The 14,365-nt window shown below is 47.2% G+C and overlaps 1 protein-coding gene across 1 annotated transcript in view; it reads left to right on the top strand.

Moving 5' to 3' along the window:
- LOC135056919 (pancreatic triacylglycerol lipase-like) overlaps nucleotides 1-13,559 on the top strand; it is a 224,254-nt gene extending 210,695 nt beyond the window's left edge. The window contains exons 8-9 of the mRNA XM_063962696.1: nucleotides 8,457-8,612; nucleotides 13,447-13,559. Coding sequence (XP_063818766.1) covers nucleotides 8,457-8,612; nucleotides 13,447-13,513 — 223 coding nt within the window. The 3' untranslated portion in view covers nucleotides 13,514-13,559. The remainder of the gene's footprint in view (nucleotides 1-8,456; nucleotides 8,613-13,446) is intronic.
- The last annotated feature ends 806 nt before the right edge of the window (nucleotides 13,560-14,365 follow it).

The raw sequence follows: 14,365 nt of genomic DNA on the forward strand, positions 1-14,365 counted from the left end.
CACATCCGTAAGGGGTACATCCTCATCTAATTTACAGTCAGCTAAAAATTTTGCTGAGTCGACATTGGAGGGTAAACATGCCCTCAGCAATATCTGCCAGTCTTTGTTATTGGGCTCCACAGTATTTCCTAGCTCTCTAATGTATTCCTGGCTTGCAACTAGATCTTCCTAGGATCAGGGAATTCAGACACCATTGATCTTAATTCCATTCGGGAAAAGGGGCAGTGCATGGCAATGTGTCTGAGAGGAGTGACTCCTGAAGTGTCAGTTTTCCCATTTGGCACTGCAATTACCCTAACGGGATTAAGTCCAGTAACATCATTCTGAGTAGATTCTACAGCATGTGGTGAAATGGTTTCAGCATATTGTATGGTGCCGTACTTACCAGTTGATACGATCTCACTTGTCCCTCCACTAGGGGCCTTTGATACTAATCTTACGGGTTGGGCCGTGCCCACTGTTGTTTCTGCTATGGTGGCTGCTAGAGAGAGTGCCGATATTGTTGTTGGTTCATCCTCTTGGTCACAATCCTGGGGAAAGTTTAAAACAGGGTACAGCTTGCACGGGTTAACATTAGCATCAACAATCTTGGTTACATTAGTCTTAACATTTATACAGTTACTAAGTGCATGTTTATCATTCACCAGTGTGCCATTCTCTGCAACCACCTTCTCTCCCGTTATGTATGGTGGTGGTGGCGCGGTGGCTATCAGTTTTCTGATAGGGTTAGATCCACCCGCTTGAGCCAATTCTCTTTGTATTTCACCTTCCTGTTGCCATAACTGTAAATAATCATAATGTTTGATTCGTCTCTTTGCAGATTTAATGAGACATATCCTTCTCCTTAGATTCTGTAACACCTCGGGACTAAAACTGCCTACCCGTGGGAACTTTTCCCCATCGTGCACAGTCATTCTTTCCCATTCATCGCACAAAACTTCTGTGTGTGAACCGTATTTCTCACACATTACATACCTTGCCGACCCGATTGGTCGGTTTACTAAATCAACCCGAACCGAGGTTGATCGCCCCCTACCTGAACAACTGGCCCCCATCTTTGCAGGTGTTGCTTTCACTACCTCTGACCTTCAAATCAGGGTCTTCAGCGAACCCTTACAAAAACCAAGATGTCCGGGGTAGGCCGGCGGCGAAAGTTTACCGAGTACTCCACTCACTCGCCCACGTCGACCAATACGCCCACACACTGCTCTAGCGCTGGCGTACTCGACCTAGGGCCCCTGCGACCTGAACCTCTATTTACTGGAACATGTGGGTGTGATCCGAATAGCACTTAACCCTTTCCAGTAACTATTGGTTGTTGGATAGTTCCCAAGTGACCAGCGAACTTCCCTTAAAATAAAAAAATTACACAAATCACGTTAGAATGTACAAATAGCGTTTATGACCCCTCTAGCGTACGCAAATGGTACTGGGTCAAGTTACTAACTAATGCACACAATTACGTGCGGTACAATCGTTCTGCACATAAGCAACTAATCTTATGTGCGGAGCGACCAGTGGAATCGAAAATTGCGGCTGCGAATTCCTTCAGCCTGAGCTTAATGGCCTATATGGGTACCGCACCAACCCTTTCTGGTGTTGTGCTCTTTTACTCTTTATCTATAGCGGACTTCTTAGTCTGCTGTACCTGGACCTCCTGGTCTGTCTGGACCTCCTGGTCTGTGCTACAGTAGACCTCCTGGTCCGCTATACTCTAATGCTCTTTTTTAAATGTTTAACAAGGGATGCCTCCCAAGCCACCATGCAGTCACTTACACGTATGTACCTTCACGAGAACTCGATGATTTCCTTTGGTTCAACCCCAAAAATTAGAAACATATATATGTATACACACTCTTTCACCTCATATACTCTTTACTTTCGTTTCTGCGCAGAAATCCCTTTCATTCAGTATCACAGGCTAATCCCGAGGAGTTACAACTAGAGAAGGATCTATTAGCTTAAAATTTTGGACACTGAGATCGATTTGCGCTATTATCGCGTTGCCTCCTTATCGCCTAACTAAAACAATACTATCGTGTGATTTGTATTATGTGGGCATACCCAGACGCTCCGTTGCGTAATATACGCTCCGTGCGTTGGCCCTTGCGTCGCGTACACTAGTCCTGCCCTTTGTTAGAGACACATGTACGCCAGCCAGGTATATCCACAGAAATACAATTAACACGTTTTATATCAATGTAGATGATCTTTAACTGTAATCATCTACTGAACACCACACCAAACTTCCTTGTATCTTAGGCAAGCCGTGCGCGTGTGTTACAAATTACTCCTTAACGTATTATCTTTACTCTTTAACTACCAATAGCAACAAATCTTTCTCAGCACATTATCAATTGTGAAATGGCAACCAGGAAAGTGATATGTGAAAATACACAAATGAAAAGAAATACAGGTGTGTGCGTGCGTGTGTACGCAAAACAGAAATAAACAGTTTTAAAAGACACTAGCGTATTGTTCTTACCTCCGGTTCCGGATTCCACCAGCACTCCTTCAACGTAGCGAAACAGACGCTTATCTAGCCAGCACTACTGTATCCCGATACGAAGGGATACTGCCTTCCCGCCCTTGCTGACAGATAAAGTCTGTGTTCGCTAGTGCGGATATGTGGAGGACGGACGAGCCGCCAATTGATAAAGCTAACTATTTATCTTATAACATTCACAATAATGGGTAAGAGACACAGTACGCAATTGGCGTATGGGGTACCGTAAGGGTACGCACTTAGCATAGCATACGCTCAGCCGTGATCGAGACGCACATGCGACACGCTCGTTCACAGCTTAATGCGTGGTGTCGAGCACGCTATAGGCGGTTGACTACCGTAATGCTACGCTACAAGCGTAGCGGACGCTCGAGACCACGAGGAGATCACGAGCGGCGCAGACGCTCACAGGATGACAATCAGTAAACCTTGAATGTAACACACAGAAACGATACTCTTATGCTGTAAACCTTGTACTGAAATACTGTAGCGATATAACGCTGCTTAACCTTGTTTATGCTAAAGCTGCTTGAGCGATCGAGACGCTCCTATTACCTTCTGCAATATAATAAACACACGATACCTTGCTAAGGTTCCAACACCTTTACTAACAAGCTTTCAGTTATATTGAAAAGGGGAAACAGTTACAAGTCATACACTACAAGCTAACATATAATTCTAACAGAATATCTAGACAGAAATACACAATAGCGTCACAAACTTATACTATAACAGAGAGAGAGGGAATGGCCAATACAAACAGAATAAGTTGGTTTGCAGAGAATTACTTACACACACTGGGAATGATCGCTGCACAGCTTTCTGGTACCAGCTCCGAGTTAGTCAAGATGAAAACCGTTTGTGGAGAGTAAGAGAGCTGCCCAGGCTGGCTGATCTTATATACACTGCGTACAGTATACTACAAAGGGACCTATAATCTCATTGTTCATTGGACACAGGAATGTCTCCTCGCATCATAACGAAAGGTCATAGGTTAGTTTGAACAGGTGGGCTGCGACTATATCAAACTGCTCAGGTGGGAGGAAATCTGAAGATTCCCGCCGCATGGGTAATGAATCGCAAATATAGTAAATGTCCAGAAAATAATAATGGCCATATCTATACGCAGGAGTGATTAATCTTTACCTAACCAGCACCGGATTGTTTCTAATAAAATGTTCTTTAGTTAGGTACCAGACACAGCTGTTCAAACCCTGTCTGACCCTTCGTACCATACAAAGAGGAATTCCTCTGTCCAGCGACCATTTACATTAAACAAACTTACAGTCATTATTAAGGGGAACATTATCTATAAAACATACTATTTGGTTTTATTATTTAACGATTGAGTCGCCCGCTAGACGCACACAAACTCTACCGTAAATGCACATACCACGCGCTCGAGCGCATGGCCGAGGCGCCATCACACGGCTGCGAGTATCCGCACGCACGGGAGAGAATGTGCACGTGCAGCAGGCACGCGCATGAGGTGAATATATGGCATCGTGTAGCATGATATTTTTCTGACTTTGACATTACACACCCCCATATTACACACAGCAGCACATTACACTACCCCCCCCCCTATATTACACACAGTAGCACATTATACTACCCCCCCATATTACACTCAGTGGCACATTACATTACACCCCCCATATTACACACAGTAGCACATTACACTACCCCACCATATTACACACAGCAGCACATTACACTACCCCCCATATTACACACAGCAGCACATGACACTGCCCCTCCCCCCCATATTACACACAGCAGCACATTACACTACCCCTCCCCCCCATATTACACACAGTAGCACATTACACTACCCCCCCCATATTACACACAGTAGCACATTACATTACTCCCCCCCCCCCTCCCCCGAATAGCCCCCAGCAGACAGTACACACCTGGAGGTATATTTACAAAGATTCGTGTTTTTGCCGTTTTTAAGGGTGTTTGAACTCGAATGGTATCGGTTGCATTTTACTGCAACTTTTAGAATCCAGATACGATCATTCACTAAGCTGCCGAGTTTTGCCCATTCGTTTTTTCCGATGTCGATGTGATTCGTAATGTCAGGCAGTGTTTTACGGGAGTGATGAGTAAAACACTGCCTGACAAAACACAAGGAATCCCGGCCGGATCTGTGAGATCCATGCAGGGCTTCATTGTGCACCTTTTAAAAATATTAAAGTGTTAAAAAACAAGAAAAAAATTGCGTGGGGTCCCCCCTCCTAAGCACAACCAGCCTCGGGCTCTTTGAGACGGTCCTGGTTGCAAAAATATGGGGAAAAAATTGACAGGGGTTCCCCCATATTTTAACAACCAACACCGGGCTCTGCGCCTGGTGCCAAAAATACGGGGGACAAAAAGTGTAGGGGTCCCCCATATTTTTGGAACCAGCACCGGGCTCCACTAGTCAGAGAGATAATGCCACAGCCGGGGGACACTTTTATCTAGGTCCCTGCGGCCCTGGCATTAAATCACTAACTAGTCACCCCTGGCCTGGGTACCCTGGAGGAGTGGGAACCCCTTAAATCAAGGGGTCCCCCTCCCCCTCCAGGGACCCAAGGGCCAGGGGTGAAGCCCGAGGCTGTCCCCCCCATCCAAGGGCTGCGGATGGGGGGCTGATAGCCTTGTGTAAAAAATAGAATATAGTTTTTTGTAGCAGTACTACAAGTCCCAGCAAGCCTCCCCCGCAAGCTGGTACTTGGAGAACCACAAGTACCAGCATGTGGTGGAAAAACGGGCCCGCTGGTACCTGTAGTACTACTACAAAAAAAATACCCAAATAAAAACAGAACTCATACACCTTGAAAGTAAAACTTTATTACATACATGCACACCTACATTCACACATACTTACCTATGTTCACACAAGGGTCGCTACACTTCTCCAAGTAGAATCCATGGGTTACCTGAAAATAAAATTATACTCACAAAAATCCAGTGTAGATCGGTCCTCTTCTGAGTTTGTAATCCACGTACTTGGCAAAAAAACAAACCGAAAACCCTGAACCACGCACTGAATGGGGTCCCATCTTTACACATGGGACCCCTTTCCCCGACTGCCGGGACCCCCCGTGACTCCTGTCACAGAGAGTCCCTTCAGCCAATCAGGGAGCGCCACGTCGTGGCACTCTCCTGATTGCCTGTGCGCTTCTGAGCTGTCAGTCAGGCTGCGCACGGCAGAGATACAATGTAGCGCATAGGCGCTCCATTGTATCCAATGGTGGGAACCTTGCGGTCAGCGGGTGACCGTGAGTAAGAGGTCTATGTACTAAGCGCCTAATTCAGGTTGGATCGCAGTGTGCAATCCAACTGCAAATTTTGAGAAAAAATGTGGGCGCAGAAAATACAATCGCCTCTGCCTGTCAAGCAGGCAGAGTCAGTTGCGGGGCAGGCAACCCTACGTTTCCAGGGAGGAGACGTAGCGCTGCTGGGGCGGTTCAGCGCGAACAGGGGGCTGAGCCGGACAAATGGGGGCGTGATCATGGCGGCTGCATGACGTCGCATGCAGCCGCCACGATCGAGAACATGGTGGCGGGACTCCTGCGGGCGCAACTAAGCTTCTGCAGTCTCTGCTAACAAGTTGAAGTGGGGGAGGCGCCGGTCAGCATGCTACGCGGCTTTGCCCAGCTATGGCAGAATTAGCAGAATTTGCAATCCTTACTGAATTAGGCCCTAAGCCTTGAAAAGAGATAAAATGGAGAGAGATAAAGTACCGACCAATCAACTCCTGTCATGTCACAGTCTGTTTCTGAAAAATGAGAGTTAGGAGCTGATTGGCTGATACTGTATCTCTCTCCAATTTATCTCTTTCCAAGTCTATGTATAACCACATGCATTTGATCCCCCGGCTGATCGGGTTAAACGCTCCTGATCAGCCGAGCGGTGTGTGTTAAGCCGTGACCCCTGTGAGGCAGCGGCGACAGTAGCGCGGGGGGAGGAGTTTTAGCGGCTCCTGTATGAGGATCGGGACACAAGATGCGACCTCCCAGTCCTGACTGTTGCAGAAGCGTTCGGGTACAAGCGGTTTATTGACTACCGCTCCGGCATCGGCACAGCGCACACACACATATACAGCGGACGGCCCGGCGATTGTGTAGGTGTGTACCCAGCTTACTCCTCTGCTGCGTGTTCCCACATTAGGAAGTTTTCTTCAGCTGAGCACAGAGTTATACAAACGTCCTACAAGCATAATGTCCATGAATCCGCGCCGTAACAGGGTGATTATCCGCCCTGCGCCGGCCCCGCACCAGGAAGAAGATACTACCTGGAGCGTCCTAGAGATGTTCTGGGCGACACTACCGACTGCAGAGCGCTATTACAGGAACCCTGTAATCCCAACGCAGGTGCCCTGGGGTAGTGACTGTGACTGGCAATGGGCAGGGGCATGAAAGGTCATTTTCTGATCAAACCTACGAAAATCTGGCCACATTCCCACATACACCGAGCTCCAGAAGGCGATACAATGCGATCCATTCCAGAGCTTGGACCCGGCAGGTAAGGACACCTGCAGATGGCGTTACCCAGTAGAAGCCTATGGGCTTCTTTAATGTGTATTGCACTGAGAGCGATCCAATCAGATCTCTCCCAGTGTCCCCTGCGGCGCACGTGTCACAAACCCAGAAGACCCCACATCACAAGGGACAGCTGTTACGGGGGAGATCTGTCCTTCGCATGCATACGGCGTTAATAGATGCAGATATGCATGCGATCATTGGGAGGGATGCGGCAATCTATTCCGCTAATGTGCGGGTTACACCCAGGAGCGCAGCAAGTGACTACACTGTAACCGCAGAGTCTATGTGATCGCTCACCCACAGGGGAGATTCCGCAGAGTTCATGGGAAGAGAACGTCCCCTATATACCAGCGCTGCAGTGTGATGTCCTCTCCCTGCACTGTCACATACAGTGGGAGAGACCAGCATTGGGGAAAGAGTCCGGAGCCCGGGTCCAGTGATATTATTACTACAGCACAGAAAGGGGCTCTGTCCAGGGGCGCAGCAATGCGATGCGGGTGATCTGGCAGCTGCCAGTTGGGGGTCTAGCTCCCCCACACTGCTTCCACGCGGGTGCATTGGGTGCGCAGGTGCCTGTCTGCATTGTCACTGTGCACCGTATTATGGCCCTCATTCCGAGTTGTTCGCTCGCAAGCTGCTTTTAGCAGCATTACACACGCTAAGCCGCCGCCTACTGGGAGTGAATCTTAGCTTAGCAGAATTGCGAACAAAAGATTCTCAAAATTGCGAATAGAAATTTCTAAGCAGTTTCTGAGTAGCTGGAGACTTACTCTGCCACTGCAATCAGTTCAGTCAGTTTCGTTCCTGGTTTGACGTCACAAACACACCCAGCGTTCGGCCAGACACTCCCCCGTTTCTCCAGCCACTCCCGCGTTTTCCCAGAAACGGCAGCGTTTTTTCACACACACCCATAAAACGGCCAGTTTCCGCCCAGAAACACCCACTTCCTGTCAATCACACTCCGATCACCAGAACGAAGAAAAAACCTCGTAATGCCGTGAGTAAAATACCAAACTTCTTAGCAAATTTACTTGTCGCAGCCGCAGTGCGAACATTGCACATGCGCAGTTTGCGGAAAATCGCTGCGATGCGATGAAAAATAACGAGCGAACAACTCGGAATGAGGGCCTATGTCCCTTCTGTATTATGGGGTCTATTGATGAAGAAGTGAAAAGAGTGGAGAAGTGAGCCTGTGGAGAAGTTGCCCATGGGAACCAATCAGCCGCTCCGTACAATTGTATAGTATACAAATTATAAATGTTTTTTTCAATGCTGATTGGTTGCCATTGGCAACTTCTCCACTGGCTGACTTCTCCATACTTTTCACTGCTTCATGAATAGACCCCAATGTTGTTTGTATTTATACTGTATTTGTGACTTAAAGGAACCATTTTCTTCTCCCTTTACTCCCACAGCGGGATTATTGCAGGTGGCACATACTCAAAGTTCATTGATGCCAGAATTCCCGGTCCTGTCACTAACGTTACATTTATCTGGACAACATTAGCTAATCTCTTGAATCAAAAGCTGGGAGCGCAATCTGTGACCGTACAGGACGGAAATGGAACAGTGTATGTATGACTCAGATACGTCTCATAGATGGAAGATGCCTGTAATTCTGTCTGTCAGGAGGTCAGAACCACTCCTCAGGTGTACAGTGAAGATGAGGCTTCTCCACGTGTCCTATCAGTCTGCATGTTATACTATCTGCAACGTATCATCAGGCATTCATGAAGTGTCAGATTACTGCATTGCTGGGGATTCAATATATAATATACAATTTTGCCTCATCTCCCCCTACACCTCCAGCCTCATTACCTCACATACTCCCTGTCACAGACCTGCTGGTCCCTTCTCCAGATAAGGCCAATCTGAGAATAGCCGCCTGTGACGTGGTGGTCACTTTGGACACACGGGGTTATATAAACACATTCGCTGCCACAATCAAAAGATTATTTAAGTGCTATGTGCAAGGTACGCTTTTGCTTTTACCTGCAAACACACTGCAATACTTAGAAAAAATAGGTAGACGTGGGCCACACGAGGTCTTGAGTTTTAGGAAGCACAGAATCAAGAAGTAGAATTTAGATTTTAATTCCAAGAATACTTCAGAGTTTTAGTTACAAAAAGTTACAAAAATTATTAAGAATATTTTAAGAATAAACACAGAGTACAGTACAATCTCAAACAAAAATAAAAGGAGATAATAATTCAGAAGCCTAAAGTTACACACAAATTTAGGATCCAGCTGTGGAGATGACACAGGTGAGTTCATCGGGTGACTTCTAGCTGCAGCTACATCCCGTGAAAATGAACACGCATATTACTGAGAGAGTAATAGTTATACCCTCAGCTGCACTCCCCCCCTCCGACCCCTGTAGTTTTTAACCAGCTCAATGTTGGATTGCTGGACACTCCTAAAGGTATCATACACCCTCTTCACCTAGTTGTCTTGCAAGAGTTAGGGGAGGGGAACTAGCCCACATGGACACGGAAATTCCATGCCTCTTTACTTTATTATCTCATTACCTCACATGCTCCCTCCTACCCTCTTCATTCTACTAATGATTGCCACCTCACCCCCTCCGTACACCTCCAGCCTCATTACTCTATGTTTACTGGTGTAGTTATGCTTAGCTGCCCTGTACTTGTCCTATATTGTATTCAACTGTAAGTCACTGTTTTCCTATTTTTTATGTGCATTTGTACTCTGTAATCGGGCGCTGCGGAACCCTTGTGGCGCCATATAAATAAAGGATAATAATAATAATAATTACCTCTCATGCTCCATTCTACCCTCTTCTTTCTGCAAATGATTGCCACCTTTCCTCCTCCTTACACCTCCAGCCTCATTACCTCACATACTCCCTCACGCCGTCTTCACTTTACTAATGATTGCAGCCTCCCCTCCTCCCTATACCTCCAGCCTCATTACCGAACATACCCCCTCCTAACCTGTTGAAATCTGTCCTTCATTTCATTAGCGTTTCATTCAAACTTCCAGCCCTCCGATGTGTTCTTATAACTCATTTTGTACTCTAGCCGTGTACCCCTACTCCTACCTCTCCAGCACATGCCTTCCCTTACTCTGTACTCTAGCCGTGTACCCCTACTCCTACCTCTCCAGCTCATGCCTTCCCTTACTCTGTACTCTAGCCGTATACCCCTACCCGTAACTCTCCAGCTCATGCCTTCCCTTACTCTGTACTCCAGCCGTGTACATCTACCTCTCCAGCTCATGCCTTCCCTTACTCTGTACTCCAGCCGTGTACCCCTACCTCTCTAGCTCATGCCTTCCCTTACTCTGTACTCTAGCCGTGTACCCCTACTCCTACCTCTCCAGCTCATGCCTTCCCTTACTCTGTACTCTAGCCGTGTACCCCTACTCCTACCTCTCCAGCTCATGCCTTTCCTTACTCTGTACTCTAGCCGTATACCCCTACCCGTAACTCTCCAGCTCAAGCCTTCCCTTACTCTGTACTCCAGCCGTGTACCCCTACCTCTCTAGCTCATGCCTTCCCTTACTCTGTACTCTAGCCGTGTACCCCTACTCCTACCTCTCCAGCTCATGCCTTTCCTTACTCTGTACTCTAGCCGTATACCCCTACCCGTAACTCTCCAGCTCATGCCTTCCCTTACTCTGTACTCCAGCCGTGTACCCCTACCTCTCTAGCTCATGCCTTCTCTTACTCTGTACTCTAGCCATGTACCCATAATCGTAACTCTCCAGCTCATGCCTTCCCGTACTATGTACTCAAGCCGTATACCCCTACTCCCACTTCTCCAGCTCATGCCTTCCCTTACTCTGTACTCTAGCCGTGTACCCTTCTCGTAAATCTCCAGCACATGCTTTCCCTTACTTTGTACTCTGGCCATGTACCCCTACTCCTACCTCTCCAGCTCATGACTTTTTTTACTCTGTACTCTTCCGTGTACCCCTACTCCTACCTCTCCAGCTCATGTCTACCCTTACTCTGAAATCTTCTCCATATCCTGTCCACCCTATCCTTTATAAGCTTGAGCGAGCAGCGCCATCTTCAGGAGAGGTTTAGGAGAGGAGTGGGTTAAGGTCTCCAGCTCTTGCCTTCCATTACTAAATTCTCATGCCTTCCCTAACTCTGTACTCTAGCCGTGTACCCCTACTCCTCTCTCTCTAGCTCATGCCTTCCCTTACTCTGTACTCTAGCCGTATACCCCTACTCCAACCTCTCCAGCTCATGCCTTCCCTTATTCTATACTCTAGCCGTGTACCCCTACTCCAACCTCTCCAGCTCATGCCTTCCCTTACTCTGTACACTTCTCCATACCCTGTCCACCCTATCCTTTATAAGCTTCAGCGAGCAGCACCATCTTCAGGAGCAGTTTAAGAGAGGTGTGGGCCCATTCGCAGGCTCTGTGCGGGCCCCATTGTGCCACAGTCTACCTCGCATGCCCAGGTCTCCAGAACATGGCACCCGCACCTAGTTCCCAGAGACCTCTCTAATGATCATGCTGCCGCATCATTTTCATGGATTGGGGGCTTAAAATGGCCTCACATGGGCAGCACTAAAGGTATAACATACCAGGTAGGCAGAGTAGCTGCCCCCCCCTCCCCCTTCCCAATAAGCTCTAGGGCCAATCCTCCCCTGGATGTATACATGAAAGATTCTGCACTTGTTTGTATTAGTCTGTACTCATGTAACTAATGTCAGTTTTATTCCCATTGTACGAGGCTGAGGAACCCTTCTGGTGCCTTATAACCAATAGATAATAATAACATAAAATTATGTTTCAGAAATACATAATACAAAAGCCAACATGAAAGTAAATGTTTTGCCCTGTTACCCTTATGCCCCAACCCGCAGGCCCACAGAGGCAATCGCATGGCCTCAATTGCTGCCCCGAAAAACACTTTTATTCTAATCACCATTCTTCAGTGCCACGTGGAGTGTCCAAAGGACCCGCCAGGTACGCACATCGCAGCATGCAGCTCTGCACTACGGCCCTAATTCAGCATGAGTTGTAGTTTTGTGAGAAATCGCACAACTACAACTCCTTTCTCTAGCACGCGGTGGTCGCCTAGCACAAGGCAAGGTCCTCACTCCCCACTAAAATGCGAGCGCATCGCTAAACAGCATAGGCAGTTGCCATGCCGCCATGTTTTGGCTCACAGCCGCTACATGTAATGTCACACAGCCACCGCGGCCCACCCTACAAAAAGGTCTGGACATGCCTCAGTTATCCGGAACGCGACCCCTTAAGGCAACAACGCTGCCCATAAAATGATGCAACATCACCTCCCCCCTGGACTTAGATTGCGAGAATGTGCGATTGCAATCTAAGTCATCGCGCATAGCGATTTCCGCATTTCTACAACTGAAGCTGAATCAGGCTCTATGTCCAGACATCACATGTTCGGGGGCAGCGCACGGCTCTGCTAGTGGGAGTTCAGGGTTAAATAATACATCATTATCTCAAATTCACCTTTAAGAGGAGTCTCTATTGTATGAGCTAAGGGGGCATATTTATCAATTACTGGGTAGTACACCAAATCATTGTAATGTCTTATTGCCCATTTATCATGACAGTAAGAAATGAAGTTCACCCAGGAGGACGGGTGCTGCAACAATGTGTGAGACGTCACTAATGCAGTCACTTCCCTTCACCGGCGCGGCCCAGGCGTGCTACTGCGCATTCTGCCTGCTATATATTGCCTGGTCCTGGTATGAATGGTCGACCATCTTAAGGTTGACCACTATTGGTCGACATTGACATGGACAAATAGTCGACACATGAAAATGGTCAACGCGGGACAGGTCAACACATGAAAAGGTTGACATGGATTTTTGAACTGTGTTTGGTGTAATTTTTTCCGTAGCATGACCAGGAACCCCAATTAGTGAACCGCGTCCCCATGCATGGCGAGCGAAGAGTAAGGTGCCTCGCTGCGCTACCGCTGCACTCAGCACAGGTTACTATTCCCAATCGTAGTCCACGTGGATGGTAAAGTATGAAAAAGTAAAAATCTATTATTATTATTTTAAAGACGTGTCGACATTTTCATGTGTTGACCTTTACTGTGTCAACAGTTTACCCATGTCGACCATGTCAGTGCTGACCAATAGTGGTCGATCTAGTGACTGTTGACTTAAGTAGGGTTAACCTGCCAAACAGATACCATATTGCCTATAGGCTACAATGGCTGACCCCATCTAATTCTGGATCTTGGTAACATCTGGAATTGAGAAAAAAATCTACAGGAGCTGAACGCTGAATTGCTGTAATATTTCCCCAAAATGGACGGGGGCTGTACCCCAAATATATGTTGATAATAGGCCCCTCAGAGAAGAGAATGGAGAACTCTGGATAATAAGTAGATTAATGTTCCCTCTATCGATATTTACACTCCCTCTGTATTTATTCCAGGTACAAGTTCTGCGGTAATGCGATCACGAGAGACGGCGTTCCTCAGACTCTCAACCATTGTCCATAATCCTCACCGGCATCACTCTGCTCAGGGCGACAGTAATAAAGTGATAATGGTGTAACCGTGTCTCCCGCCTCCTTCTTCTCCTGTGTCCTCCCGACCTCTGGACGCTTCCTGGCCATGCAGCAGTTTGGGTTCTAGACTCGTCTATTCAATGCAAATGTAAGATGTAATATAGTCCAAGTTCACCCGGCGTGCAGGATTTTGGCCAAACCCGGACGTTTTTCTTAACGGGGCAATCATTTACAACTCATAACCACGCCTTGTAAATGATTGCCCCTTTAAAACAACATCTGCGTTCAGCCGCCATCCCGCCCGTCGGGAGAACTCTGACTCTGTTACATCCTGCCCTATACAGTATATCAAAAGAAAATGGGTCAGTGGTCATAAAACATTCTATAGTCATACTCATTGGTTCCGAAAAACACAGGTGGTATCAGATGTTGTTTGGAGAAAAGTTACTGCTTAGGAATACACCAAGCAATGGATTTGTACACCAAGGGGTTAATGTACTTTTGTTTCACTTAAACTCTGATCCACCATTAATGCCCATCAGTTTTGAAGTAACCGCTGCAAAATCCCCGGACTGATGCTTAGTAAATTTATCCAAAAATTCATACCCTTAGCTTGTGAGTCCTCAGTGATAATTGTAGTGAGATCCCTGTGTACAGTATTTAGGACACACATTGCTCAGAATGTAGTGGGTTGAACACCCAACCTCATACACCACCGGCAGACACTTAATGCAGGCGCTATATGCTTTGTAACTCTGAGTACGTGAAGCGCAGATGAGCGCTTCATTTCTCCTGCAATCTGAATGCAGACGAATTTTGGGTACTGAGTCATATTGAGGCATGC

This window comes from Pseudophryne corroboree, chromosome 3, assembly GCF_028390025.1.
Source record: "Pseudophryne corroboree isolate aPseCor3 chromosome 3, aPseCor3.hap2, whole genome shotgun sequence".
Classification (NCBI taxonomy): Eukaryota; Metazoa; Chordata; class Amphibia; order Anura; family Myobatrachidae; genus Pseudophryne; species Pseudophryne corroboree.